The sequence below is a fragment of the Eptatretus burgeri genome, chromosome 10 (assembly GCF_056783735.1).
Source record: "Eptatretus burgeri isolate ZD-2024b chromosome 10, Ebu_testis_v1, whole genome shotgun sequence".
Lineage (NCBI taxonomy): Eukaryota > Metazoa > Chordata > Myxini > Myxiniformes > Myxinidae > Eptatretus > Eptatretus burgeri.
The window spans coordinates 782,329-810,124 of NC_140970.1; the positions used below are offsets into that span (position 1 = coordinate 782,329).

Sequence of the window (27,796 nt, forward strand, 5' to 3'; positions counted from 1 at the left end):
GACATGGGTTATGAACGTTTATAGAGTTTGATATTTGGATAAGGATTTCAATTCAACCAATTATGGTTGGAATACCACATAACCGATGATGTCATCATTACCGGACTATAATATACCCCTTGGGGAGTTCACGACATGCAAAGTTTCAATTTCTTGCATTGAGCAGTTTCGGAGAAAATGTCTAAATCTTTTCCTGAAAGTCCCTGTCGTGTCCATCTTGATTACCCTGTGTACCCCGCCCCATCCCTCTCCCATCCACAGATCTTATCATGTCTCTGTTCCACACTGTTTTTTCCTTCCCTCTCCTACCTCTCTTGTCTCCTGCTTTCTTTGTTGTATGTTCTGTGTGATAGCTTTCATACGAGCCTTCTCAGTGTATACAATATATATATATATATATATATATATATATATATATATATATATATATATATATATATATATATATGTATATGGCTGCCATATCATGTGACCTGTGATGTCAGAGTTAGCAATTTAATATTCTCCATGGCGAGTCCCTCCTCTATTTAAAGTTTCGCATTGTGATCGGACAAGCAGTTGCAGAGAAAAACATTTTAAAAGCGAAAATATATAGATGTGGACACACACACAGATATACAGACAGACAGACACAGACAGACACACAGACAGAGGCATCGCAATCGTCTTGCATCCCCTTCGGGGCGAGACTAATAATTATCACTCATATGACGTGCTGCAACTTTCCAAATCAACGCTGGAGTTCTCCAAGGTGATCCGCTCACTCCTGACCTGTTTACCATTGCTTTGGATGACGCCCTAAGAACTGTGATGGAAGACAACTCTAAGCTCTCGCCGTAGAAGTTGCAGACATCCAGCTCGGCACATTTCTGATCGAGCCTTTGCTGACAACATTGCGCTCCTCTCTGACGTGTTAAGCGAAGATGAACCTCTACTTCACAAGGTTGAAACTGCTGCTAAGTCCATTGGACTAGCACGCAATGTTGAAAAAAAACGAAGCGATGCACATAGATCCTCCTGCTGATTGTGCTCTACTTATTTGTTGGTGGAAGTCCGATAGAGAGAGTGAAAGACTTTACATACATTCTCTCCTACATCAGTATTACTTATTATGTAGAAAAGCTCAGGCTTGGGTAACGGTTCATGCCCTCAACAAAGTTTGGAGATCTCTGGTCCAGCTTGTCCTCTTGCAACCCTTTGCGACATCATCGAGAAGGGCACCAGCCTGAGTGGCGTTCATTGAGTCAACGCGATGTCCAATTGAGAACACTGGAAAAATGTCATCATGTCGCCACCTTAAGTGGATGTCAGATGAAGGAAAAATTATGACATCATGATAATGTGATCGTTGTGCACTGCACTGTTGTGACATTATCAAATCATGTGTGTGGAAGTAAATTTCTGCTCACCTTCACTCCGTTATTCCCCTTTACTCGTATCCATGCAATTGCTCGTCCATGTCATCTCGTACCCACTGTCTTTCAAGGTGATGTGTGCAAACCAGCATTTGAATTTTCAGTCTCGGACAGATGCTGCTCTATCGATAAGGCATATGAACCACATAGCCTCATCCTAAATAAACTCTGCAATCCCAAAAGAGATATTTAACCTCCGCCATCAAAGATCGGAGGTTACTGTTTTCACCCCTTTCTGTTTGTTTGTTTGTTTGTTTGTGAACAGTATTACGGAAAACTCCTCGACGGATTTCGATGAAACTTGTTGGGGGGTTAGGTATGGTCCAAGGATCATGCCATTAGATTTTGGACTTGGTCCAAAATCCAATATGGCCGCTATGGTGGCCATTTTGAAAATATATTTGAATTTTTTTTTTTTGCATTTCTACATGTTTTAAGTGATTTCCAACCCCCCCCCCCCTCAAAAAAAAATTGTTAGAGAAAAAAAACATTTTTTGCAACTTTTTTGTCAACAAAATTTCGATTTTTTTTTTTGTTTGTATTTCTACATGTTATAAGTGATTTCCACCAAAAAAAACATGCCAAAATTATAATTGCGGCTGATTTTGGAACTTCAGGTGGATATACCCACGTAAAATCAATTTCTGTCTCAAGGAATCTAGTTATGACAAATGAATTGAGTATGTAAAAGTTAAAAGTAAAAGGGAAAGTTGCAAACTATAACTCTGTGAGCACTGTTGACATCAAATTGAATGAATAGGATATCAGGTTCACTTGAGTGACCTAGCAGTATTGGCGGCGGAGGTTTTGCACTCTACCGAGTGCTCCCCCTCTAGTTACTTGTAGTTATGAACCACATAGCCTCATTATTGGTGAACTCCCCAATCTGAAAGGAAAATATCAATAAATAATTATCAACAAACAATCCCTAAAGCATTGAAATGAACCCAGAGGGCTACAGTCATTGTTCTTGATATCTAAAATGTTAAATTCTGAAATGTAACTTGAGGCCCGGATCAGATTAAAAATGTTTAAGCTCACATTTTGAGCTTCATTCTGGGATGCACAGATACAGTGTACTGTACTGTGCTGTGTGTGTATGTGCGTGTTATGCAGGGCAAACGTCACTCATTCACATCCACATTCCCTTCCTCATCAAATCCTCTGGTTTGGTTAGACTTAAATAACCTATGGAGAACCTTGGACAAAATGGGAGAGGAGGTGAGTAAATGCAAGTTATTGCTAGCTGTTGTTTTTTTATATTTTATTTTTGATAAATGCTGGGCTGGCAGGTTGGCCGAGACATACGAATACTCACGTTTAAATGTCCAGCCTGGGTTCGAATCTCAGCCCAGCTATAAACTGTCATCCCCGTGTTTCACAGGTAGCGACGATTCAATATTGTGTGACGTCCCTTGAATGGATGTTAAACGGACGTCCAATCTGCCGGCATTAGTTGGTGGACGTAAATATTATATACCACGGTTATCCTTCACAAAGAGTGTGCGAGATATCGCCAGCACCATGACCAAACACCAAATTCCTGCCCGAACCTGAGTCGAACGTCAGGTCTGGCCAGCCGGTTCGTGAAAGACTTGGGATAAGCTTCCCTTGGCCAACCCGACAAGAACATGGGAATAATTGTGGTCATTGAAAAATAAGAAAAAAATTTTCATAAATGCTCTTAGTTCGGATCAGGTCAATGCATCCAAACTCATCCATCACCTTTATCTAAAAACATGGCCTTGAAATGAAGCCAGAGGGGCTACAGTCATTGTTCTCGATATCTGAGATGTTAAATTCTGAAATGTAACTTGTGGCCCGGATCAGATTCCCACGGATGCACCCTGGACTGCACCTCATGCGCAAGACTGGGACAAACGATCGATGCAGGACCTCTTTAAAGAAATATGCTTCACCAGGTATTCTTCGTCCTAAATGTTCATGATGTGAATGTGAAAATAATATACACAACCTGTGGTGTAACACAAACCCTCGTGCGGCTTGCCTTCATGAAGGTTCATTACATCGCATGTTTTATATGGAGCGCTTAAGGTACATACAAAGAAAAATGTAGGGATATGTTTTTCCATACCCTCAAACATGCTGTGCGTGAGAACCATACGCTCTGCTTACTTTCACAATATCTTTTTTTTCTGTACATACAGTACATCTTTCATATTTTTGCACATTAAATTTTTTTCTCTCTCTTTGGCCACATACGTACATCAGTGCTCACCACCGAGCTGTTTATCCTGGGTTTGAATTCAGACCAAGCTATAAACTGTCATCTCGGCGTTCCGCATGCAGGTCAATTCATATCAGTGTGTGTGTGTGTGTGTGTGTGTGTGTGTGTGTGTGTGTGTGTGTGTGTGTGTGTGTGTGTGTGTGCGTGTGTGTGTGTGTGTGCGCGCCGTCATACTTAGGTTGTAAGCAGCATTTGTAAAAAGAGGCTTAAAACGAATTTTGTTCTGAGAAAGGGTTACTCTTGACCTCTTCGGATTTGATAGAGAACTGTAGGGTGGACTCCATGTTAAAAGTTCTCCATGAGATCTCTGCCCAGCAATGCTCTGTGGGATCTCCAAGTTGGTGACCCATGTCAAAAAAAGGCACTTTTTGGCATTTTTGCCCATTTTCATGAACTCGTGTCTCCGAGGTTACTCATTTAAAGGCTACAAAACTCGGGGAACTCGAAAATAACAAAACATCGTTTCGATGTCAGAAATATTTTTGTTGCCCGTGCTTTATTGAAAGGTTGATCAGAAATGGAAAAAAGGAACAATTTTTCTGGAGAAGCCATGATCTTCCTCGTTTTTGATAGATCACAGTTTTGTCAATGATAAAGATGGAGAAATACAAATGTACAAGTCCATAGAATCCACGATGAACTTTGAGAGGATGAAGTGGCGAGATGAAATCTCAAACCTCTCTCCCTCCTCCAAATCCTGATGGAATCTGGTTAAGTCTGTTTCTGGTGTATGTTCCCCCTCCATCCCCTCCCTTACCTCAAATGGCCGCACAGCTGACACTGCACGTGAAAAGGCTAAATGCCTAAACTCCGTGTTTGCTTCTCAATCTTGTTTCCCAAACCCATTGTTTTCTGAACCCACCTTACCCAGTCGCACCCAGCTGTCCCTGGACTCTGTGTTCTTTTCTCCTGACAAGGCAGAGAGCTTGCTTTCAAACCTCGACTCAGATTCTGCAACCGGTCTAGACGGCATCAGCCCACGTGTCCGAAAAACCTGCTCTGTTGCTCTTGCTCACCCTCTCTGTTCTATTCACCCTCTCATTTGCTCAAGGTCATCTGCCATCTGCTTGGAAATCTGCAAACATCACTGCCCTGCATAAAAAGGTGCAAAAACAGATCCCTGCAACAACAGACCAATCAGCCTTCTTCCAATCATCGAGGTTATGGAATCCATCATCGCTTCAGACATTAAATCCTTCCTCTTCTCCAATGGCTTGATTTCGATCATCAGTTTGGATTCAGACCAGGTCACTCTACCCTGGATATGCTGCTTCTGCTCTCCCATCAATGGATGGAGGTACTCAATGCCAGACAGGAAATCCGAGCCGTATCCCTGGACATATCGCGTGCTTTTGACACAGTCTGGCACCCTGCACTACTCACCAAACTCTCTTCCTATGGTGTCCAAGGCCATCTCCACTCATGACTCGCAGACTTCCTCTCCTGTCGTAGCCAACATGTGGCCCTAAATGGAGTCCTTTCATCCCCTCTTCTTGTCCAGGCTGGAGTTCCTCAAGGCAGCGTTCTGGGACCTGTTCTTTTTTCTGGTTTTCATCAATGATCTCTCTGACTCTCTGGAAAATCATCTTTATCTCTTCGTTGATGACTCCACCCTCTGCTGTACCATCTGTCATCCCTCAGATTGGCAAGCAGCAGCCTTTTCACTGTCTGCAGATCTGGATAAAATCACAAGCTGGTCCAACATGTGGAACATTTCTTTCAACCCTGACAAATCTCACACTCTCACAATGTCTTTCCTGCCAAAGTGAGACTGTCTGGAAAACCCCCCTGAAAGGACCATCTGGAACCCCCTCCAATCTACTTTCTCTACAATCCCCTTGAAGAAGTCCTTTCATTCAAGCTTCTGGGTCTCACCATGTGCTGTGATCTTTCCTGGTAAAGCCACATTTCCAAGCTGGCATCCAAAGCCAGTTGCCGACTGGGTATCCTCCGTCGTGCAAAGTCCTTCCTCAGCCCACCTGAGCTACTGACCACATACAAAGCTTTCGTCTGCAGCCTGATGGAGTACTGCTCTCCCCTCTGGGCTGGTGCTCCTACCTCTCACCTCTCTGAGCTTCATGCTGTGGAAAGCCAAGGCATTTTGGATCATTGGTATCTTTCATGATATGGCTGAGTCTTTGGGTCTCAATGCAAGCATGTCGGTGGTCTTTTTATCTTCTACCGTCTCCTCTCCAGCCTCACCCCCCCTTGCTCTGTTTGAGATATGCTCCCCCCCCCATATCTCCGCAGGGTGCTCAAGGTTCGCCAGCAAGCCCCTTCTAGTAAAACTGCCAAAATCAAGAATCACTGCTCACCTTCACTCTTTGTGGTGTGCTTGGGATCCAAGGATCCTGAGTTCAATCCCCACTCGGCTGTTGAATTCATATCAGGTGTTGTTGACTCTTCCTGTCATCCTTCCGAGGTTGGCAAAATGAGTGCCAGCATGTTGGTATCCTGTATCGGAGTGGCGACCCGTCCATGATTGTGTCCAATAGCCAAGGAGTCTGCTTGGGAAGCACCAACGCTCTGCACAGAGTATGGTCCCAATGGATCTGGATCTTCACTCTTTCATTCCTCTTTTTCCCCGCCTTTGGAACAAGCTCCCACACTCTCTTCAATCCCACTCTTCCCTCCAGGTCTTCAAAACAGCTGTTCACCACCATCTCTTCCACGATCTTTTCTATCCTCGTTAATCCACCCCAAACCCACCTCCTTCAAATTCTCTGCCTTCCTTCCTGAAAGTCCCTGTAGTGTCCATCTTGTTTACCCTATGTACCCCACCCCATCCCTCTCTCACCCCTCTTGTCTCCTGCTCCCCTTGTTGTATGTTCTGTGTGTTAGCTCTCATGCGAGCCTCGACATTGTATTCAATGAATGAATAAATAAATAAACCCACTTCATGACAGCACACTTCAGATGTAATGTAGTCACTTCCTCTTGTGTGTACCAAAATATTTCCACCTTCAATTTGCTAGATTCCTTCATGATCTGAAATATCAACGGACTTATGAAATTTGATAGTTGTCGAGCTATCTAGAATATCAATATTGACCTCCGTGACATGATAAAGGAAACTTGATGCTGATATAGAATTATGGAGGAAAGAAGATTAATTGTAAAGAGGGATTAATTGTAACGAAAGATTAATTGTAAGAAGATATTGCAGATGTACATGCAATGATTGTTTCTGCTTGGACCAATGGGTCTCACTTTGGCTCATGTTCTTTTACGTTGTGGGACTCCCTCTCAAGGCCCTGTCACACCTTGACGATTTAGCCAGCGTATGCCTGACGTATGCAAAATTTGGCTAAAACGCTGGTACGCGTCGTAATACGCTGGCATATGTCTTTTTACGCTGGCATACATCGAATATGTTATGGGTAAGTTTATATACGTTAAGAGCACGCTGGCATACGTCGTGGTACACTGAGGTGTTAGATAAATTTTCCATGCGTGAAATTTTTCGACGTATGCCGGCGTATGACTCACACGTTCCGCATAACGTTGGCCATAAGTTGTAGGCACGTTACGCAATCGTTGACACTCGTCGACACACGTTACTTGTAAGTTACTCATAATTTGAAACACGTCAAGGTAATGGTTAGCGTCAGTGTTCCAGACTCCTTGGTTGTTTTTTTTTATTTTTTTCTTCGGTATGACAGTCATGTTGACACTTCGATTTCTAGTGCGGTTATAATATAATTAATAGGCTGCCACTCAACGATTTAAATCATCACCACACTAGAAATCGAAGTGTCAACATTACCGTCATGCCGAAGAAAAACAAAAAAAAACAGGGAGTCTGGAACACTGACGCAAACCATTACCTTGACGTGTTTCGAATTATGAGTAACTTACAAGTAACGTGTGTCGACGTGTGCCAGCTTGGTTCGGCAATTTTTTCATACGCTGGCTCAAACGACAAGGTGTGACAGCGGCTTCACACTTCGATGTCTAGTGCGGTTAAGATTTGAATCGTCGAGCCGCAGCCTATGAATAGCCTACGCCACGTGATCGTCGGCGATACGCTGCCGCGCGCTATGCATACGTAGACTATCGTTTGGCATAGGTTGTGAACGCCGACAACACGCATAAGTTATCTATATGTGATTGAAACGTTCTGTGGACGTTACTAATACGTTATGCATACGTCCAACACGTTATTATACGCCCAAAACTTTTTAAAAAAACATCAATAGTTCAGCGTACGCCAGCGTTTTACATACATTTTGATACCTTGCCATACGCTGGCTAAAACGTCAAAGTGTGACAACCCCTTTACAAATGATCCATAATCATGGGAGTACATGTGAATAACTGGATCTAAGTATCTTCTTGGGTGAGGAAGGATCCATCAGAGGCAGCAGACCCTGACATTTCTGAAGCTCTCTTCTCTTGTTTTAATTTAATGGGGAATAAATGTTTTAATTTTCAACTTGATCGGATGCATCGTCTGGCGGCTATAATTATTTAATTTTTACCTCTGCCACCAGAGGTGAAGGAGGTTATGTTTTCACCCCTTTCTGTCTGTTTGCCTGTTTGTTTGTTTGTTTCTCTGTTTGCTTTTTTTTTGTGCAGGGTATCTCAAAATGTTGTGGATGGATTCGGATGAAATTTTGTGGACGGGTTGGGTGTGTGACAATGACTAACTGATTCGATTTTGGTGAGGCTCCGGATCCGGTTCCAGCGACTAGAATTTAAAAAATGATTCTTCACCATTCAATGATTGGGACAAAAACGATATATAGCACGATATCTCAAAAAATTGTGGACGGATTCGGACGAAAATTGGTGGACACGGGTGTGAGGCAAGGACAAATTGATTCGATTTTGGCGAAGATCTGCATCCGGATCTGTATACAACAATTACTTAATATTTAAAGTGATTCTTCACCAATGAGATATGAAGCAAAAAACGATATAGTCCTGTATAGCACGATATTTCAAAAATGTATTGGGCCCGATATGTTCTCGTGGATCAGGCATTATGTTGCGGAGGTATGCACTCTATCGAATTCCCTTCTCGTTTGATGTGGGTTCTTTTTGTATTCTTAATTTATTTATTAATAAGGCTCACTTGGCTGTACCTGGATGGGTTTGAGGGTCGAGGAGTAGCAGCTGAAATGTGAATCCTATCCAGGTTCCTTCTGATGACTTCATCTTTGCTTTTTGCTTGTTTGGGTTCCTTCTGATTACTCCAATGCAGGACTGTACCTATTTGGTCTTCCATTTGATTTGAATTGAATTTATTTTCATCCCATTCTAAATTCAATTGAATAATGAATAATAATTTTTAAAAACCTCATGAGTCAGGGTCAGGAGTCTGATCAAAGTGGGACGTCTTGGTACCCAGACATCACTGCCAGCAGTTGTAAAGTGGCAGTTCTAATTATGTCTCGTATTACTAATGTTACACACCACTACACAAACGTCACACAAAATATGCAACACAAAAGAAGTCCTGGCGAGGGTTTGCAATCTCTGATTGCACTTTTTCTTGTTGATGAGCTGCATTTTCAATATTATTACCTGCATTTTTGTTTTATATTTTCAGCTGCACATTTACCTTCACAAAAGTTATAACCTTTATCATGAAAAGCATGGGCAGCCAATAAAAAGAGGCTGAGTGATCCTTCCCATTCCATGTCATCAAATAGTTGTCTGGAATTAGGAAAAAAAAAAAGTATCAAAGATGACTAAATGCATATGCAACTATGCGTAACTTCACACCTGTTCATTTATCACCTTTACTCAATGTAACCATTAAATTATCGTGAATCAACACATACATTTGCAGATGATAAAACCAGCTTAAATTTTCTCCAATGTTGTGTGTGTGTGTTTTATTTTTAGGGCAGCTCGGAACTTTGCACGCCTGTTTGTGAACCTTGACGTGACGTCAGAGCCGGAGGAGGTGTCTGCACTTTGGTTCCTGTGGTATGTGAAGCAGTGTGGAGGAACAATGAGAATATTTTCGGGCCAAAATGGCGGGCAGGTACGTACTGCTTGCGAAGCGGCAGTGAAATGGAGGAAGGATGTAGGATACAAAAGTGCAAACTTTATCTCCCGAACTCAAATTTCTCACCTTCCATGACTTTTACAACCCGATAATCCAGGAGCGCAAGCTTTTTGGAGGAACTCAACAGCTCAGTGAGTTAATGGCTGCAGCCTTGGGTGACCGAGTGAATTTGGCCAGCCCTGTGTGCAGTGTGACCCAGAACGACTCCTCCGTTACCCTGGAGACCCTTTCCAAAAAATCATTCAAGGTACTCACACGAGTCATTTTGACAACAACATGATGGAAATTCAGCTGAAGATTTTGAATTTTTGGCTTTTGCAAAAAGTTTGAATAGGTATTCATTGATGTTCGTGCCCCTCATTCCTCTCCACTCATTGTTTGTCTAAGTCTGCCTCCATCTTAGCCTAAAACTCTGCTGTTGGTGTTCCCCCCCCCACCCCTCTTTCAACAGTTCCTTTTGTCCTACTGTGTCTTGATTCATTCAGTGTACTAGTACGAGCTCTTCCACGAGCCTTGACTATGTTTCCAAAAAAATCACCCTTATACACTGTAATAAGACGACGTTAAGTCACAGTTTAGGAGATGTAATGGAGACCTTATTGATAACTATCAAACACAGCGTGAATCAGCATCTTCTTCACCATGACCCTCTTACATGCCGCACCTTCTCTATAATATATTGACAGACAGCATGAGCGACTACATAATATATCGGTACCGATTCATGTTCAAAATACAACATTCAATTTCAATAAGTTGTTCCTCAATCATAAACTGAGGTCATAAACTGATAAGACGGACGGACGGACGTGAACCAATTGCTTAACCCCGCTTTACGCTTCACGTGCAAGTGGTAACAAGGAATAGTTCATTACAGTAAGATCCCAATGGAGACCTTGCTTTTGCAGTGTCCTTATTGCCAGTACACAGAAGCCTATCTTCTGAAGCGTCCTTAATGAATTGAATGTAGATGTGTTAACGTCTTCCCTTCAGTTCGTTTTTCATTTCATTTTGGGGATCAAGTGGGAGTCACACGGATTACATTCCCTTAGACACAGTATCTGGTGAATTTGGTGTTGGAGGCAAAACTTCCTCTTCTCATGACTTTTTAACAGGTCACTGGTGGCATTGTTCTTACTGAAGATTTCTTCCAAGGCCACATCTTTGGTACAGTACGAGATGACATTATTTTAATTGCTGAAATAAAATAAATTATCTGAGAAATGTTATTTACCAGCTCCATCAGTAAATAATGAGATAGTGCACGGCATTTTGCAATCATCCAGATGTATTAATTTTAAAAGTTTCAAGGAAGGTGCCATCATTTTTTGGGATGACCTTCATAAATTGGCGATCAGCATGTCTTCTGTGTCCTTTAATCTGACGCTTTCATGGTATTGTGAAAATGTCCAAAGGTTTGAGCTTTGTCAGGTGTTACACTGTGGTGCTATTGTGGTGTGAATTGTTTTTTGTTCTTCCTTCCTCCTTTGTCTTCTTGAGTTATAATAACTGCATATTCAGACCTGTAGCAAATTTGTAGAACAACAGCAACACTAAAACCAGCTCTGCTTTGTCTTATCAGCACAAGATTGGAAATTGTATCGAAAATTGAGATCTTCATTATACAATTGTAGAATTGTAACAACATTTGATCAGTTCTTCCCTGACTCACATCGAAGTGGTGTGCAAAATGTAAACTTCATACAAAAAAGTAGACTGACATAACTAGGTAACGTAGTAGCACTTCCCATACGATGTCTCATTCATACACAAAGAAGAGATTATATTGCATTTAATGACAGACAAAAGAGCCAATGACAAGATTCCACAGAAGCTATTGCAGTAGATATTTCCAACATAATAATTTTGAATTTATAGATACTAGTGCATGCCCCTACGTGCATGGCCGTACATGCAATAAAAAAAAAATTTTCAAACCACGTGCCAGAAACAACCACACAGGCCGTTCCTACACTCTTGCGTAGCCATACGTGCATGGCCGTACGTGCAAAAAAAAAAAACAAAAAAAAAAACTTTCAAACAACTACACAGGCCGTTCCTTCGCTGTCGTAAACGACGACTGGATTGGGGCATTGTGTAAAAGAAAATCGAGAAAGAAAGAATACAGTACGTCGTCACTATCCGGAAGTCCAGAAGTTAAGGCCTCACTGTCCGGAAGTTCGCATATCGCAGTTACGATTATTCACAATTTAGTTTTAATGGCCAATTATTCAATTAGTGCCAACGTATTTTGCCTTTTCGCAATGTCATCACAAGGAAAAACACAAAGAGAAGAGAAGAGGAAAATTTTTTTTTAAACAACCACACAGGCCGTTCCTTCGCTCTCGTAAACGACGACTGGATTGGGGCATTGTGTTTATCTATAAATGCGCATAAGAAATCGAGATATTATTAGAATACAGTAAGTCATCACTATCCGGAAGTGGTGCGTGCCCGTACGGAATGTTCACATGCATTCCATGAATTATCGCTTCCATTGAGGTAACAACTGCTGTGATACTTATACATACAGAGTTAATTAAAATCAAGTTTACCTCCGTCTTTGCAAGCCATGACATTCGCTGCCATTGACCATTGCCACTCCTATGCCACAGTGAGGCGACAGGGTAGGATTTGTTGGAGACTTGAAAGTTCAGTGTCATAAGGTATTCCATGTTCGAATTGTTTTCGTATTAAAATAGTTTTTAAAAAAATTGTTTGCAAAGCATACCACCAAATTGAGATGTATTTCGTTGGCAAGCATGTTGAGTAGAGCTGAATTCCTTAACACTTCCAAAGGCCACACCGTTTTGACACTAGCAAACAAAAGAAAGTTGTGCACTTTTTTTGATAAATTATTTTCGGAACAATTTTCCTTCAATAAATAAATAATAATAAAAATTGTCTACATATACACACCTTTATCTCGTTAGCATCTCTTCATAAACAACATTGCTGAGGAAACGGCGCGTCCGGAAGTTAAGTCCTCACTGTCCGGAAGTTCACATATCGCAGTTACGATTATTTGCAATTTAGTTTTAATGGCCAATTATTCAATTAGCGCCAATGTATTTTGCCTTTTCGCAATGTCATCGCAAGGAAAAACACAAAGAGAAGAGAAAAAAAAACAACCTTTCAAACAAACTCACAGGCCGTTCCTTCGCTCGCGTAAACGACGACTGGATTGGGGCATTGTGTTTATAAATGCGCATAAGAAATCGAGAAATTATTAGAATACAGTAAGTCATCACTATCCGGAAGTCCGTACGTTGTAACCCGTAATGGGGAACACGGCTGAGGATCGGACCAGTGGTTGTCGAGTTGTCCGATTGTCTGATTAATATCAAACCTTGAAAAGGCACATACTCAGGTCCCCAGCAATATCGCTGGCAAGTTTCAATTAGATCGGACCAGTGGTTGTTGAGAAACAGCGGACACACACACACACACACACACACACACACACACACACACACACACACACACACACACACACACACACACAGACACACACACACACACACACACACACACACACACACACACACACACACACACACATTGCTGGAATTATAGATAGACTAAAATCAAAATATTTATAACTAGAGGGGGAGCACTCGGTTCGAGTGCAAAATCTCCGCCGCCAATACTGCTGGGTCACTTAAGTGAACCTGATATCCTATTTTATTGTAGGTCAAAACGGATCAGACTCTACTGAACCACGATTGAATGAACTAAACTAGATCGACGCGCATGTAGAAATGCCAAAAAAAAATCGAATTTTTTTTGAAAAAAAAGGTGCAAAATTTGTTTTTTTTTCTCTAACAATTTTTTTTGGGGGGGTGGGGGGGGGTTAGAACTCACTTAAAACATGTATTAATGCAAAACAAATTCAAATATTTTTCAAATAAAATCGAAATTTTTTTGAAAAAAAGTTGCAATTTTTTTTTTTTTCTAACAAATTTATTTTTTTTGGTTGGAAATCACTTAAAACATGGAGAAATGCAAAAACAAAAATTCTAATATTTTTTCAAAATGGCCGCTATTGCGGCCATATTGGACTTTGGACCAAGTCCAAAATCTAATGGCATGATCCTTGGACCATACCTAATCCCCCCACCAAGTTTCATCGAAATCCATCCAGGAGTTTTTCCGTAATACTGTTCACAAACAAACAAACAAGCAGTCATAGACTGGTACTTACGAAATCGTCAACTTGACCTCTGACTTTGTCTAATAAAAGCTGTCTCTTGAGAAGGTCAGGTTAGATCTCTGACCTGCTACAGGCACCATGTAAACCTGTACTAACCTGTTCCATGGTCGGGTTGTCGGCGACTAAACCGTCTCCCCCACCAGGTTTTCTGGTGAGGAGGGTGTTTGGATATGGACACCCAGCAGGATTAAAAACAAAACCTGTCAAAGGGCGGAGGAGCTCCTTGTGAGCCAATGGCCATCCATATCTAGTGCCCAAATGTCTGCGGACGTCCTCCTGCAGTTGGGTTACTTTTTTATTTGGAGGTTGGTGGCAGGATTTGCATTCCGGCCACCGTAAAACCCTTCATTACGCAAAACACAAAAACGCAAAAAAATCTGAAAACCCACTCCGTGGGAGTACCTCCTGTGCAGCTTCCCTTCGCAGGGTAGCTCACCGGATGACAGGATTGGGGCAAAGCCTTGGGGACCCCCAATATTTGATGATAGGAGGAAAACCACGGAGTAACAGCCCTGGGTCAGATTGCGGGAGAGTGTGTCGGAGTGGTGCTGAGGTGTCGTCCACCAGACGGCGGTCTCTTTGGGTTAACCTGAGGCGGTCCCTTCGGGTGGGTGCCTGGAATGTCCTATCCCTAAGAGAGGATGATCACCTGTCTCTTATCATCTGAGGTCAAGCGTTTGGACATCGGGATTGCAGCTCTCTCTGAGGTTCGGAGACCGGATTACAGCGAGATAATGGTGGGTGGTTACACCTACTATTGGTCTGGTCGCTCTGATGGTTACCATACCCAAGGAGTTGCTGTAGCTGTGTCCAATAAGCTCACCCCAATGATAATTGAGGTAACACCGGTCAACGAACGTATTATGAGATTAAAGATTCGTCACTCCTTGGGTGTCATTTCCCTGCTCTCTGTTTATGCTCCAACTGAGGCGAGTGATCTCACCGTGAAGGACAGATTCTACGCCACGCTCGAGTCTGTGGTTGATCAGTGCCCCAGACGAGACACACTTCTAGTCTTGGGGGATTTCAATGCATCGACTGGAACTGATAGGGATGGTTATGAGATGTGTGTTGGTCCCCATGGGTCAGGAACTATGAAGCAGAATAGCACTAAGTTCCTTGACTTTGCAAGAAGTCATGGACTTAGGGTGGCTGGTTCATGGTTTCAGCGCCCACAAGCTCATCGCTGGACTTGGTATTCCAACGTTGGCGGTGTGTCAAAGGAGATTGACCATGTCCTCATTGATGGTCGCTAGAGGATGATCCAGAACTGCAGGGTCTACCGGAGTGCTCAGTTCCTCAATACTGACGACAGGCTTGTTGTAGCAACTCTAAAGCTGCACCTTAAATCTTGGAGAATGGTACCATCCCAGCCTTGGCTGGATGTTGGCAAGCTCAGGGATGAGAGAGTAGCTGAGGACTTTGCAAACAGGCTGAGTGGACACTTGGGGTGTCTGGGTGCTTTGGGGGGTCCTGAAGAGTTGTGGAGTGCCTTCAAGACCACCATCCTTGATGTTGCCGGTGGATGTCTTGGAACTCACCGCAGGGCAAAGAAGAATTTTGTCTCTCAAGGGACACTGGATACCATTGACCAGAGTCGCAGGGCCAGGCTGAATGGCAGAGCTGAGCTGTTCAGGGAGCTGAGGCGTAAAACTGTACGTGCACTGAGGGTGGACAAGGAGGCCTATGTGCGAGGAATCTGAGGGGGTAGAGCATCACCGGTGGACAGGTGATTCTCGTCCCGCTTACAGGGGAATTCGTGCATTGCGTTCATCCAAGCCCATCCCTCAGAGCACTGCAGTTGGAGCAGAGAGTGGTAGGCTCTTGACAGAGGAGTCTGAAGTGAAGGCCCGCTGGGCCGGTTACTTTGAGCGGTTATACCAGGCTGATCCCCCAGCTGTCGAGTTGGACATCAAAGGTGTTACAATCCCTGTTGCTGACCCTCAAATCAACTGTGGTCCACCTTCGCTTGTGGAAACACGTGCGGCAGTGAACCGGTTGAAATGGGGCAAAGCTCCAGGGATCTGTGGCATCCATGCCGAACTTCTCAAGGCTGGTGGAAATGCTGCACTCGTGTTGTTGCATGCAGTTTTGTGCTCTGCCTGGAACACAGGCATCATCCCAGCTGACTGGAAGAGGTGCCTTGTTGTCCCTCTCTGGAAAGGTAAGGGTGATCGCCAAGACTGCAACAACTACCGAGGGGTGACGCTGCTCTCAGTGCCGGGCAAGGTCTTTGCTCGGATAATTCTTGATAGGGTTCGCCACCATCTGCTTGAGCACCAGCATCCAGAGCAGTTAGGCTTTACACCAAAGAGGTCAATGGTTGACCATATCCTTGCTCTTCGGGTCCTCACCGAACGCAGACGAGAGTTTCGGCAGGGGCTGCTTGCAGCCTATGTTGATCTCTGTAAAGCGTTCGATTCAGTAAATCGGGATGTCCTCTGGAGGATTCTTGGTCTTCGTGGGGTGCCACCGAAACTGATCGATCTGATGTCTGAACTCTACTCTGGTACTGAGAGTGCTGTGAAGTGTGGTGGTACCATCTCTGACTTATTTCCAGTTGTTACTGGAGTTCGTTCGTCAGCGGTGTGTACTGGCCCCCACCCTATTCAGCACTTGTATGGACTGGATTTTAGGGAGGATGTCGGAAAGATCAAACTGCGGTGCATCGTTTGGGAATGTCAAGATCTCGGACCTTGATTTTGCAGATGATGCAGTCATCTTTGCGGAGACTTTAGACATCCTCTTGGGGGCCCTCGAGGTGCTGAATGAGGAGTCGGAGCCACTGGGCTTACGGGTTTCTTGGGTCAAAACTAAGATCCAGGCTTTTGGTGACATCTTGGATGCTGCTGTCCTGTCTGAGTCTGTTTTTGTTGAGGATGTTGAGGTCGTGGAGAGATTCACTTACCTTGGCAGTGATATTCATGTCTCTGCTGGCTGTGAGTCAGAGGTCAATAGAGGTCTGGGTCGGGCCTGGGGAGTCATGGATTCACTGGATCATGGGGTGTGGCACTGCCGGTACCTGTGCGGGAAGACGAAAGTCCGAGTCTTCAGGTCCTTGGTACTGCCAGTCTTGCTCTATGGATGCGAGACTTGGACTCTGACCAAGCATCTGAGATGGAGACTTAATTCCTTTGGTATCAGGTCTCTTCGGAGAATCCTTGGCTATCGCTGGTCGGATTTTGTGTCCAGTGAGCGGTTGCTGAGAGAGACTCGGATGAGATTTGTTACCTGCATAGTCCTGCCCCGTGGTTGCAGCAGGTTGACCATCATCTCAAGGAGATGGGGATGGGCCTGGCATCTGCCTTGGTGATGGCCAGATGGAGCCCCCTGGAGTACCGGCGGAAAATGGACACATCGACGCGCTATTCTGGCACATGCTCCCATACCTGACCTGACCTCTAGAGAAGGTAGCGACGCAAGCCAGAAGTTTCTACAATGATTCTGTACCAAACCATCAAAAATCGAATGTTTGACCTCACTGTGACCTTGACCTTTGACCGATTTTGACCAAAATCTAATCAGCACTAGCCATCGCCCTCCTGAATCACGTGGTGTAATTTGACATTGGTAGCTTTTTCCGTTCTCGAGTTATCGTGCCTACAAACAAACAAACAAACACACAAACACACAAACACGCAAACAGATGACGGAAGTCATCAATATACTTTCAAAATCTTTAGATTTCGTAAGTAACAAACAGACGGGTGAAAACTGTAACGTCCCTCCATCTTCGATGGCGGAGGTTAACTAGAACGACACTCGGAAGAGTACCTCCGCCAAGCTGATTAGTTTACGTTTTGTATTCCACTGATAGGGCGGATCTGGATTTGGACCTGAACTAAAATTTAATTGGCTTGTTCTTGTCACCTCACCAACTTCACCAAGTTTCTTCCAAATCCGTATATCCTCCCATATATAGTTTAAGCCCCATCACTCAATGGTGAAGAATCACTTCAACAATTCTCGGATCCGGATCCAGATTCGGATCTTCACCAAAATCAAGTCAATTCTTCCTTGTTACATCCCCAACCTGCCCACCAAGTTTCGTCCCAATTCATTCACAACTTTTTGAGATATCCTGCAATATGTCGTTTTTGGCCCTATCTCTCGACGGTGAAAAATCAATTTAAAAATCCTCGGATCCAGATTTGGATCTTCACCAAAAATCGAATCATTTCCTCTGTGTCACATACCCAAGCTCTTCACCAAATTTCATCCCAATCTGGTTCACAAACAGACAGACAGACGAGGGTGAAAACAAAACCTCCATCCACCTTCGGTGGCAGAGGAAATTAAATATAGACATAGTAATCTTACTACAATTCATCGTCTGTCCGTCTGTCTGTTCCCAGGTACCACAAAAACGGCTGAACCGATCGCAACCATTTTTTGGGTGTGTAATCCTGGGACCCCTTGGAGTAAAATAGGCATAAATATAATTACACGACCCCCATTGATGGCTCCTGTAGGGAGCAGGTGCTTCGAGTAATAAAAATACCATTCCTTTCATGCTGTAAAGGTGCATAGGGATGCCGAGGCCGTTTCATTGGCAAGGAGTAAGGTCCTGGACAGGTCACCACTCCGACACAGGTTACACCAAATGGTTATTACCCCAGTACAGTGGTACTCATTTCACCGACCTCAGAAGGATGACAGGCTGAGTCAACCCCACCGAGTGTTAATTCAACAGCCGACAAGCACATGAACTCAGGACCCTAAAATCCCAAGCCAGCCACCTTAACCGCTAAGCCAACATGAGGCTTCGAAACACAGACATAGGAAAAGTCAATTCTGTCCATGTAGCCTGGACTCCATCCATCTTGCGCCCCATCACATATCAAAAGACGAGTCCAAAAAATGTGATCAGATCATTATCGCAACTCTCACGTTTTGAAATTCGACTTATTTCCCTTTAACAACAAAAAAAGATGTGGAGTTACAATGGGTGTGGTGGACAAAACAGCTCACAGTTGTTATTGTGTACAGTTATTTGTGTCCTGTAGGTTACAGTGATTACTGATTACTCATTGAGAAAAACATAGCTGATAAATCAAAGGAGATGTGTAGAGAAATTGAAGATAACTTATTTAAAGATGCAGGTTACTCAGTCGTGATCCTGGTGTTGTGCAGGCAGGCTATGCTATCATGGCAGTTCCTCCAGTGCTGCAGCTTAAGATGTGCTTTGATCCACCAGTGCCACCCATGCGTGGGCAGCTTGTGCAGCGTTTACCCATGGGCTCAGTCATCAAGGCTATCATGTACTATCGAAGTACCTTCTGGAGAGAGAAAGGTTTGGGAGATGAGCTGTTCTAATTCTGTATTCACTAATTGAAAAAAACTTTACATGATTATATATCCACTAACAATGGGTGTCAACTGAGCATCTGTGTATAAGGGGGGGGGGGGTCAACAACCCTGACATGAAGGGATTTAAGTAACCCTGCAGTTAGTGAATGCATCGTGTGCACGTGAACTGGCAACTGGACACGGGATGGCATTCTCGAGACTGTGGGGGTCAAATCTGTCAAAAGGCAGTAATATTAGATATGAGTCAAGCTTCTGAAATCTGAGCTCGTCTCGGGGAATTGCCATGTTGCTATTAGATTGTTCGTAAAAACAAGTTTGCTCACGAATGTCCTTCGGGGACAGTAATTTTCCTGCCCTGCATGGTCATGTCTACCATTGATGCCATTATCATATTTGTTTGAAGCCCTCGGGGTAACTCAGGATGGGCGTTAAAATTCTGCCTGTTGAAAGGCAGCGTTGTCTCAAACCAAATCCCTGAAATCAGATTTAAGGATTGTAATTTTAAAAATTGCTAAATGTATTATGATTACCTTGCCGATTGGAGAATTGTGAAATGTTTTAGACCGGTAAACACAGTTGTTAATCAGTATGAGAAATAACTCTTTATCCTGTTACTCTTTCTCTTTGTCTTTCACCCTTTTCCTCCAATAGATTTCTGTGGAATATCATGTATTGAAGATGAAGAATCTCCAATCACATTTACTCTTGATGACACCAAGTCAGATGGAACTTATCCTGCTATCATTGGGTAATGACAAATCATCTACTCAAGTAAAATATTTGAACCTTGAGTATCTTCCAGTATTTAAGACCCATAGTTCGAGTCATTTTTGCAAGATGGGATGCAGGGACACCTGTATAGGAGCAGTCCTATTGCAAATGGGTCTATACATATATATCGTTGCGGACCCGGTGTCGCGGGGATACTACAAGGGTGGGGTTATCCCCAGTTCTCCACCTGGACCCACCAGGAATCGAGGTCGTCACGCAGGAATAAGTTTGTGTTGCGGCGGGTCACTAATTGACCGCAAACAACAACGATTTAACCACGTTGACCCGTTTTTCTCCGTTTGACAACCGTTTAACTGTGGTACATGCAGTCTTCTTATCAGGGAATCACACCCTCGATGTGTACCTGTGTTAAACTTACCATATCAGGTGCAGCCGAGTGGAGCTGCCAAGTACTCACTGGCTAATAAACAGATTATTTGGATATAACTTCTCGGCTAGGCTAATGTGCGAACCTTGCTGGACCAATGAAGGAAAAGATGAAAACGAGCCAGCACATTTATAAGAAGCAATTTATTACAACAAAGTGAGGAAAATTATGTGGCACAGTAATGGGTTTATTCCCAAATTATGTCCAGCAGGGTAAAGCAAGGAATTTGTGGGTGTGCCAAAAGAAATGCAAATATTTACAAAAGAAGACACGGTGTCAAGTTAGCCCGAGAATAACTTCTACAATCTTAACTTATGTTACACATAACAGGCACCGTCACACACACACACACACACACACACACGGAAATTAGAGGTAGCCCATAGAGAGGAGAAGCAGGTGAGGTGTAGCGACCTCATTGCACCTGGTGCGCGGTTGATGGACCTACACAACCCAATCACTTAGGAAGGGGGAAGAGGGAAGAAAACTGGGGGTGTCTATGGTGTTTGAGTGGGAGGTGTAAATGCAGTGCAATGTGATGCAAGAGGAAGGTGTGAAAGGTGCAAATCAGTAATGCTCTTTCTGTGAATGAGGCACAGATTGAGAAAAGATGCATGAGAGAAAAGCTTAATGGGGAAGTGTGAAAAAGTCTGTAGGTGTTGTGAATATTGGCTGTGGAACGCAGCCGAAGCCGAGCGCCAATGACCCGGGAATGACCCAGACACGTCTTGGTAACAGCTCGCTACACCCTACTCACCTCGCTTGGTTGCTTCGCCCCACTCGTCTTGTTCGGTTATGCTGCCCTCTCAGGTTGGTGGTGCTTGGCTGGGCAAAAGCTCCAGAGAGATTCCGCTAGGTGGCTGAACAAATGAGCCCGGATGAGAGAGATCTCTTGACTGAGCCCAATCTGTTCTCTTTGAGGGAGCCTGGGAGAGGGAGGAGCCAGGAAGCAGATGAAACGACCCTATAGGCATTTCCCCGAGCATCCCCATTGGTGCATAGATGCCACCCTGAGAAGTCACCCCGCCCCGCCAGACTCCAGAGCCAAAAATGGCCTCAGTTTCATCTGAGCTTGGCCACGAAACATAGTTCCAAAATTACCATTGGCCAAGGGTTTTCATGAGCGCCCTCCAGCCCTGAAAGTGTGCTGGACTCCGTTTGAGCGTGGTTATTTAGGGACACACCGGAGCTACCCACACGTCTTTGAACGAACCCCAGAGCACGTTTTCACTTTGAGTTACACTCCAAAACACCCAACCTCGCATGTCCTTCATTCCTCCGGCACTCTCAGGTACTGTAGTGAGCGCCCAGGGTGCTGATTGCAGTTGTGGCAGTGATAGTGAGGTGAGGGAAGTCATGTGGTGTCTGCGGTAAAGGCGTTGAAATGTTGTATGTGGTTGAGGTGATTGTGGTGATGAGGTTGAAGTGGTTGGTGGTGGTTGTGGAGTTTGTGGAAAGAGGTTAGGCGTAGGTTGTTGTGGAGATTTTTAAGAGGCGTTTGTAGTGATCATGGTGAGCGTTTTAGGGTCGTGGTCATCATGGTGGGGATCTGAGTTTGAGGGGTCAGTTTGTTAATGGCGTGATGTTTAAACAGGAAATGGCGCACATATGCAAATGAGCAGTGTATGTTGCTGTGCCACGTCTTCCCTGCACTCCTGGTAGCGTTACTATACTCGTGCATGTATGGTGGGTTTGTGTACGAAATAAATGGAAGTAAAGTAAATGGGAGAAACAAAGGAATCCCGGATTGAAGACATAACTAAAATCCCTACGGAACGCATCTTGTCCCATGTACCCACTGGACATATGGAACTGGCTAACTGGACATGTGAGGTTCGCTATATGTTGGGTGCCATTGCGTTGGAGGAGTTGCGGTTTTGCGGTCCATGAAATAGACTGCTCTTGTGAATCCAGGTAAAGGCTCTGATCCCTTATTGATTGTACCTGTTTAATCCACTTCAGTCAGTGTAGATGTAGGGGAAAAGACAGGTTCAAAAAGGATTTTTAAGCCTTGAGACATGAATTGTGAATGTGTGCCATTCAGAGGTTGAATGGGCAAGGCAAAAGATTTAAGTGCCTTTGAACGGGGTATGGTAGTAGGTTCCAGGCGCACCGGTTTGAGTGTGTCAAGAACTGCACCGTTGCTGGGTTTTTCACACTCAACATTTTCACGTGTGTATCAAGAATGGTCCACCACCCAAAGGACATCCAGTAAACGGTCGGCCAGTGGTCGAAAATGGCTCATTGATGAGAGATGCCAAAGGAAGTTGACACAAATTGTGTCGAGCAACAGAAGGGCTACAGTAAGTCATCCGACAGTCCAGTACAACATTGGTGCCGAAAGACCAATAAAAGAATGCACAACTCGTCGTACCTTGATAGGAATGGGGTATGGAAGCCGACGACCATGTAGAGTTCCACTTACTTCAGGAAAAACACAAGAATCTGGGGTTGCAGTGGACTAAGGAACGAAAACACCGGTCAATGGAGGATTGGAAAAACATTGCCTGGTCTGATGAATCCCAGTTCCTGCTGTTTCACACTCATGTGAGGACTCGGGAATGGAGAAAACCATATGAGTACATGCATCCATTATGCCACGTGTCAATATTGCAGGCTGGTGGTGGTGGTGGTGGTGGTGTGTTTTCATGACACACATTGGGCCCCTTGATAAAAGTGGAGCAACGTTTGAATGCCCCTCTCGTTTCCCTCATGCACAGATTTATCCCCTCTCGTCTTCAGTTGTCCTACCCTTCCTCCCACCCATGGTTCACTGAAGCTTGCAGTGAGGCAGTTGTCCTGAAACAACTTGCCTTTACTCCATGGAAAGCAAACCCAACTGAGCGGAATCTCAGTTCTTTCCACAAAGCTCAGAACAAATGTGTATCTACTCTCAGGAGAGCCAGAAAACAACATCTTTCTCATCTTAAGTCTGAACTCTCAAACCTCTCTCCCTCCTTCAAATCCTGGTGGCGTCTAATCAAATCTGTTTCTGGTTTATGTTCTCCCTCCATACCCTCCCTTACCTCAAATGGCCATACTGCTGATACCGCACGTGAAAAAGCTGAATGCCGAAACTCTGTGTTTGCATCGAAGTCTTGTGTCCGAAACCCATCACTTTCTCTACCCACCTTACCCAGTCGCACCCAACCATCCCTGGACTCTGTGTCCTTTTCTCCTGCCAAGGTGGAGAGTTTTCTGTTAAACCTCGACTCAGATTCTGCAACCGATCCAGGCGGCATCAGCCCACATGTCCTAAAAACCTGCTCCTCTGCTGTTGCTCACCCTCTCTCTGTTCTATTCACCCTCTCATTTGCCCAAGGTCATCTGCCATCTGCTTGGAAATCAGCAAACATCACTGCCCTGAATAAAAAATGTGCAAAAACAGATCCTTGCAACTACAGACCAATTAGCTTCCGCCCAATCATCAGCAAGGTTATGGAATCCATCATCGCTTCAGACATTAAATCCTTCCTCTTCTCCAATGGCTTGATTACCGTTCATAAATTTGGTTTCAGACCAAGTCACTCTACCCTGGATATGCTGCTTCTGCTTTCCCAACAATGGATGGAGGTCCTCAATGCCAGACATGAAATCAGAGCCATATCCCTGGACATATCGCATGCTTTTGACATGGTCTGGCACCCTGCCCTGCTCACCAAACTATCTTCCTATGGTATCCAAGGCCATCTCCACTCATGGCTCGCAGACTTCCTCACCTGTCGCAGTCAACGTGTGGCCCTAAATGGAGTTCTTTCATCCCCCCCCCCCCTTCCTGTCCAGGCTGGAGTTCCCAAAGGCAGCATTCTGGGACCTGTTCTTTTTGTGGTTTTCATCAATGATCTCTCCAACCCTTTGTAAACTTTATCTCTTTGCTGATGACTCCACCCTCTGCCGTACCATTGGTCATCCCTCAGACAGGCAAGCAGCATCTTCTTCGCTGTCTGCAGATCTGGATAAAATCACAAACTGGTCCAACACGTGGAACATGTCTTTCAATCCGGACAATTCTTACACTCTCACTCTGTCTCTCCGAAAGGACCGTATGGAACCCCCCCCCCCCCCATCTACTTCCTTAACAATCCTCTGGAAGAAGTCCTTTCTTTCAAGTTTCTGGATCTCTTCCATGATCCTTTCTGGGAAAGCCACATTTCCAAGCTGGCATCCAAAACTAGTTGCCAACTGGGAATCCTCCATTGTGCAAAGTCCTTCCTCAGCCCACCGAAGCTGACCACATACAAAGCTTTCGTCCACAGCCTGATGGAGTACTGCTCTCCCCTCTGGGCTGGTGCTTCTGCCTCTCACCTTTCTCGGCTTCATGCTGTGGAAACCAACGAATTTCGGATCTTTCGTATCTCCCGCGGTGAGGCTGAGTCTTTGGGCCTCTCACTCTCTCACAGCAGGCAGGTGGTGGTCTTTCTGTCTTTTACCGTCTCCTCTCTGGTCTTGCCCCCACCCCCCCACCCCTCTGCTCTGTCTGCGATTTGTCCCCACCATATTTCCGCAGGCAGCTCAAAGTCTGCCAACAACCCCCTTCTGGTAAAACTACCAAAGTCATGAATCACTGCTCACCTTCACTCTTTCATTCCTCTTTTTCCCCACCTTTGGAATAAACTCCCTCACTCTGTTCAATCCCATTCTTCCCTCCAGGCCTTGAAAACAGCTGTTCACCACCACCTCTTATCGTCCCCCATCCAAATCCTCGATCTCTTCTATCCCCGTTAATCCACCCCAAACCCACCCCCTTCAAATTTCCTGCTTTTCTTCCTGAAAGTCCCTGTAATGTCCATCTTGTATACCCCATGTTCCCCGCCCCGTAACCTGGACGAATGCCGCGATGATGCTGTCTTTTTGCCTGTATCATAACAAATGCTGTGATTAATTATATATACATATAGCCCATACATAGATATATATATATATATATATATATATATATATATATATATATATATATATATATATATACATATATATATATATACATATATATATATATATATATATATATATATATATATATATATATATATATATACATATATATATATATATATACATATATATATATATATACATATACATATATATATATATATATATATATATATATATATATATATATATATATATATATATATATATATATATATATATATATATATATATATATATATATATATATATATATATATATATATATATATATATATATATATATATATATATATATATATATATATATATATATATATATATATATATATATATATATATATATATATATATATATATATATATATATATATATATATATATATATATATATATATATATATATATATATATATATATATATATATATATATATATATATATATATATATATATATATATATATATATATATATATATATATATATATATATATATATATATATATATATATATATATATATATATATATATATATATATATATATATATATATATATATATATATATATATATATATATATATATATATATATATATATATATATATATATATATACATATATAGATATATATACATATATAGATATATATATATATATATATACATATATACATATATATATACATATATATCTATATATATATATATATATATATATATATATATATATATATATATATATATATATATATACATATATATCTATATATATATATATATATATATATATATATATATATATATATATATATATATATATATATATATATATATATATATATATATATATATACACACACACATACATTCGTGAATATATATTGTTACGGATCTGGAAGCCATTTGCATTCAACATACAGGTCCCAAAAGTCAGTTATCCCGTTAAGTACATGTGTAGTCAGATCCCTTTCCTTTTGTCTAGTGGGAGAATCAAAAACGTGCGTTGCGACTTCTTTTAGTTAGGTTATTAAATCTTTACATCTAACAACCAACAAGCCATCTGCATGACGCCTTGGCCCGTCACGATCCGCCGCCAACCGGCTGCACCACCAACGTACCTTTTGCAGCGTTGTACTGTTACTCATCAAGTTTGACCCCACGTGGAAAGAGCGGTTGGGGTTTCCCGGCAGGGGCCAAGGCCCCGCCCTGGAAAGGTGGGCCGTAGGACCTTGTCCAATGAGGGGCGGACAGCGAGTCGTTTTTCGCCAAGAGCCCCTACCCGTGGTGGGAGAAAATATATCTCCGAGACTCTCAGAGTGAAAGGAGAGTTTTCACGGTGGTTGGGTCAGGCAGTTTTTGGTTCACGGTGGCTGTGAGCAGTCTGGTTTGTTCTTCACGGTTGCTGTTACGGGGAGAGGAGTTCTGTGGGCCCCGACTATTCGCCACGCGAACTCTGCCACGAGCCACGAGCCACGAGTCCCACACCTGCGACTGGGACCAAACCGATGACCTTTGGCAGGTGCCGCACTGCAGAGCACGCTTTCCCTCCGACGACCAGGTACCCACCAAACTCTGACCCCCAGCTTGTCTCTCTTCACGGCTGCGAGGGTCAAATAAAGACTCTGCCGTTTCTTTTCTTTTTGTGTGTCTCTGCGTGTGGGCCCGTCTAGAAGTAGAATTGTTTGTGTTTTTGCTTATTGTAAATATTTCCCTGCTTGCATATTCGCATCAAGTCTTGCCTTTGTCTTTATTTTACTGTTAATAAATTTATTAGAAATGTTCCCAGTCCGTTTCTGTCCCTTCTTACATTGGTCCAGCATGGTCCAAGTCTGAGTATAAGCGGGGTTTCATCCCCGATAATCCCTTCATTCCAACCGGCACGGCTTTGGCAGTTTCCTCTCGGCTGCACCCAAACCGGAGTTGGTAGTCGGTGGTTGGAACTCTACCGCAGTCGATAGAGTGACCCGGTTCAAGCAAGAAGTGACACGTGCCGAGGGCGTGGTTTCCCCGGTAGTCGAAATCACGCAGTTGATTAGGTAAATTGGTTATAGACAAATAGACCCGACACTACGCAGTTGAGATATTGGCGTCCATGGTCGGTTAGACGACCCGCCGGCTTTCGGAGTTATCCGAGCGACGGCCGACAATTCCGGGGAGTCTGGTGGGAGACGGCGTAACCTCCCCCACCTGGCGGCCATTCACGCCACCGACCCCCGGCCTGCAACAATATGTTTATTTATATATTTATCTATACATCTATTATATATATATATATATATATATATATATACACACACGTTTCCACCAACAAAGGTGGATCACAATTGAATGGAGGGTCATCAATAGGGACTCCCCTGACATCCAACTCGACAGCTGGTCGATCATCCTGGGATAGCCGCACAAAGTAACCGGCCCAGCGGGCCTTCATTTCGGACTGCTCTATCAAGAGCGCACCACTCTCCGCTCTAACTGCAGTACACCAAGGGACGGGCT

The 27,796-nt window shown here is 43.4% G+C and overlaps 1 protein-coding gene and 1 long non-coding RNA gene across 2 annotated transcripts in view; one reads left to right on the plus strand and one right to left on the minus strand.

Annotated features, from left to right (window-relative positions):
• The window catches only part of LOC147017792 (uncharacterized), a 77,937-nt gene extending 56,703 nt beyond the window's left edge, over positions 1-21,234 (minus strand). Inside the window, exon 1 of the long non-coding RNA XR_015062142.1 lies at positions 21,122-21,234. This is a non-coding gene — a long non-coding RNA (uncharacterized LOC147017792). The remainder of the gene's footprint in view (positions 1-21,121) is intronic.
• Positions 1-27,796, plus strand: part of LOC147017793 (amine oxidase [flavin-containing]-like) — a 97,919-nt gene that overhangs the window by 49,024 nt on the left and 21,099 nt on the right. The window contains exons 4-9 of the mRNA XM_085896789.1: positions 2,532-2,636; positions 3,246-3,337; positions 9,517-9,658; positions 9,780-9,929; positions 19,029-19,188; positions 19,857-19,953. Coding sequence (XP_085752915.1) covers positions 2,532-2,636; positions 3,246-3,337; positions 9,517-9,658; positions 9,780-9,929; positions 19,029-19,188; positions 19,857-19,953 — 746 coding nt within the window. The remainder of the gene's footprint in view (positions 1-2,531; positions 2,637-3,245; positions 3,338-9,516; positions 9,659-9,779; positions 9,930-19,028; positions 19,189-19,856; positions 19,954-27,796) is intronic.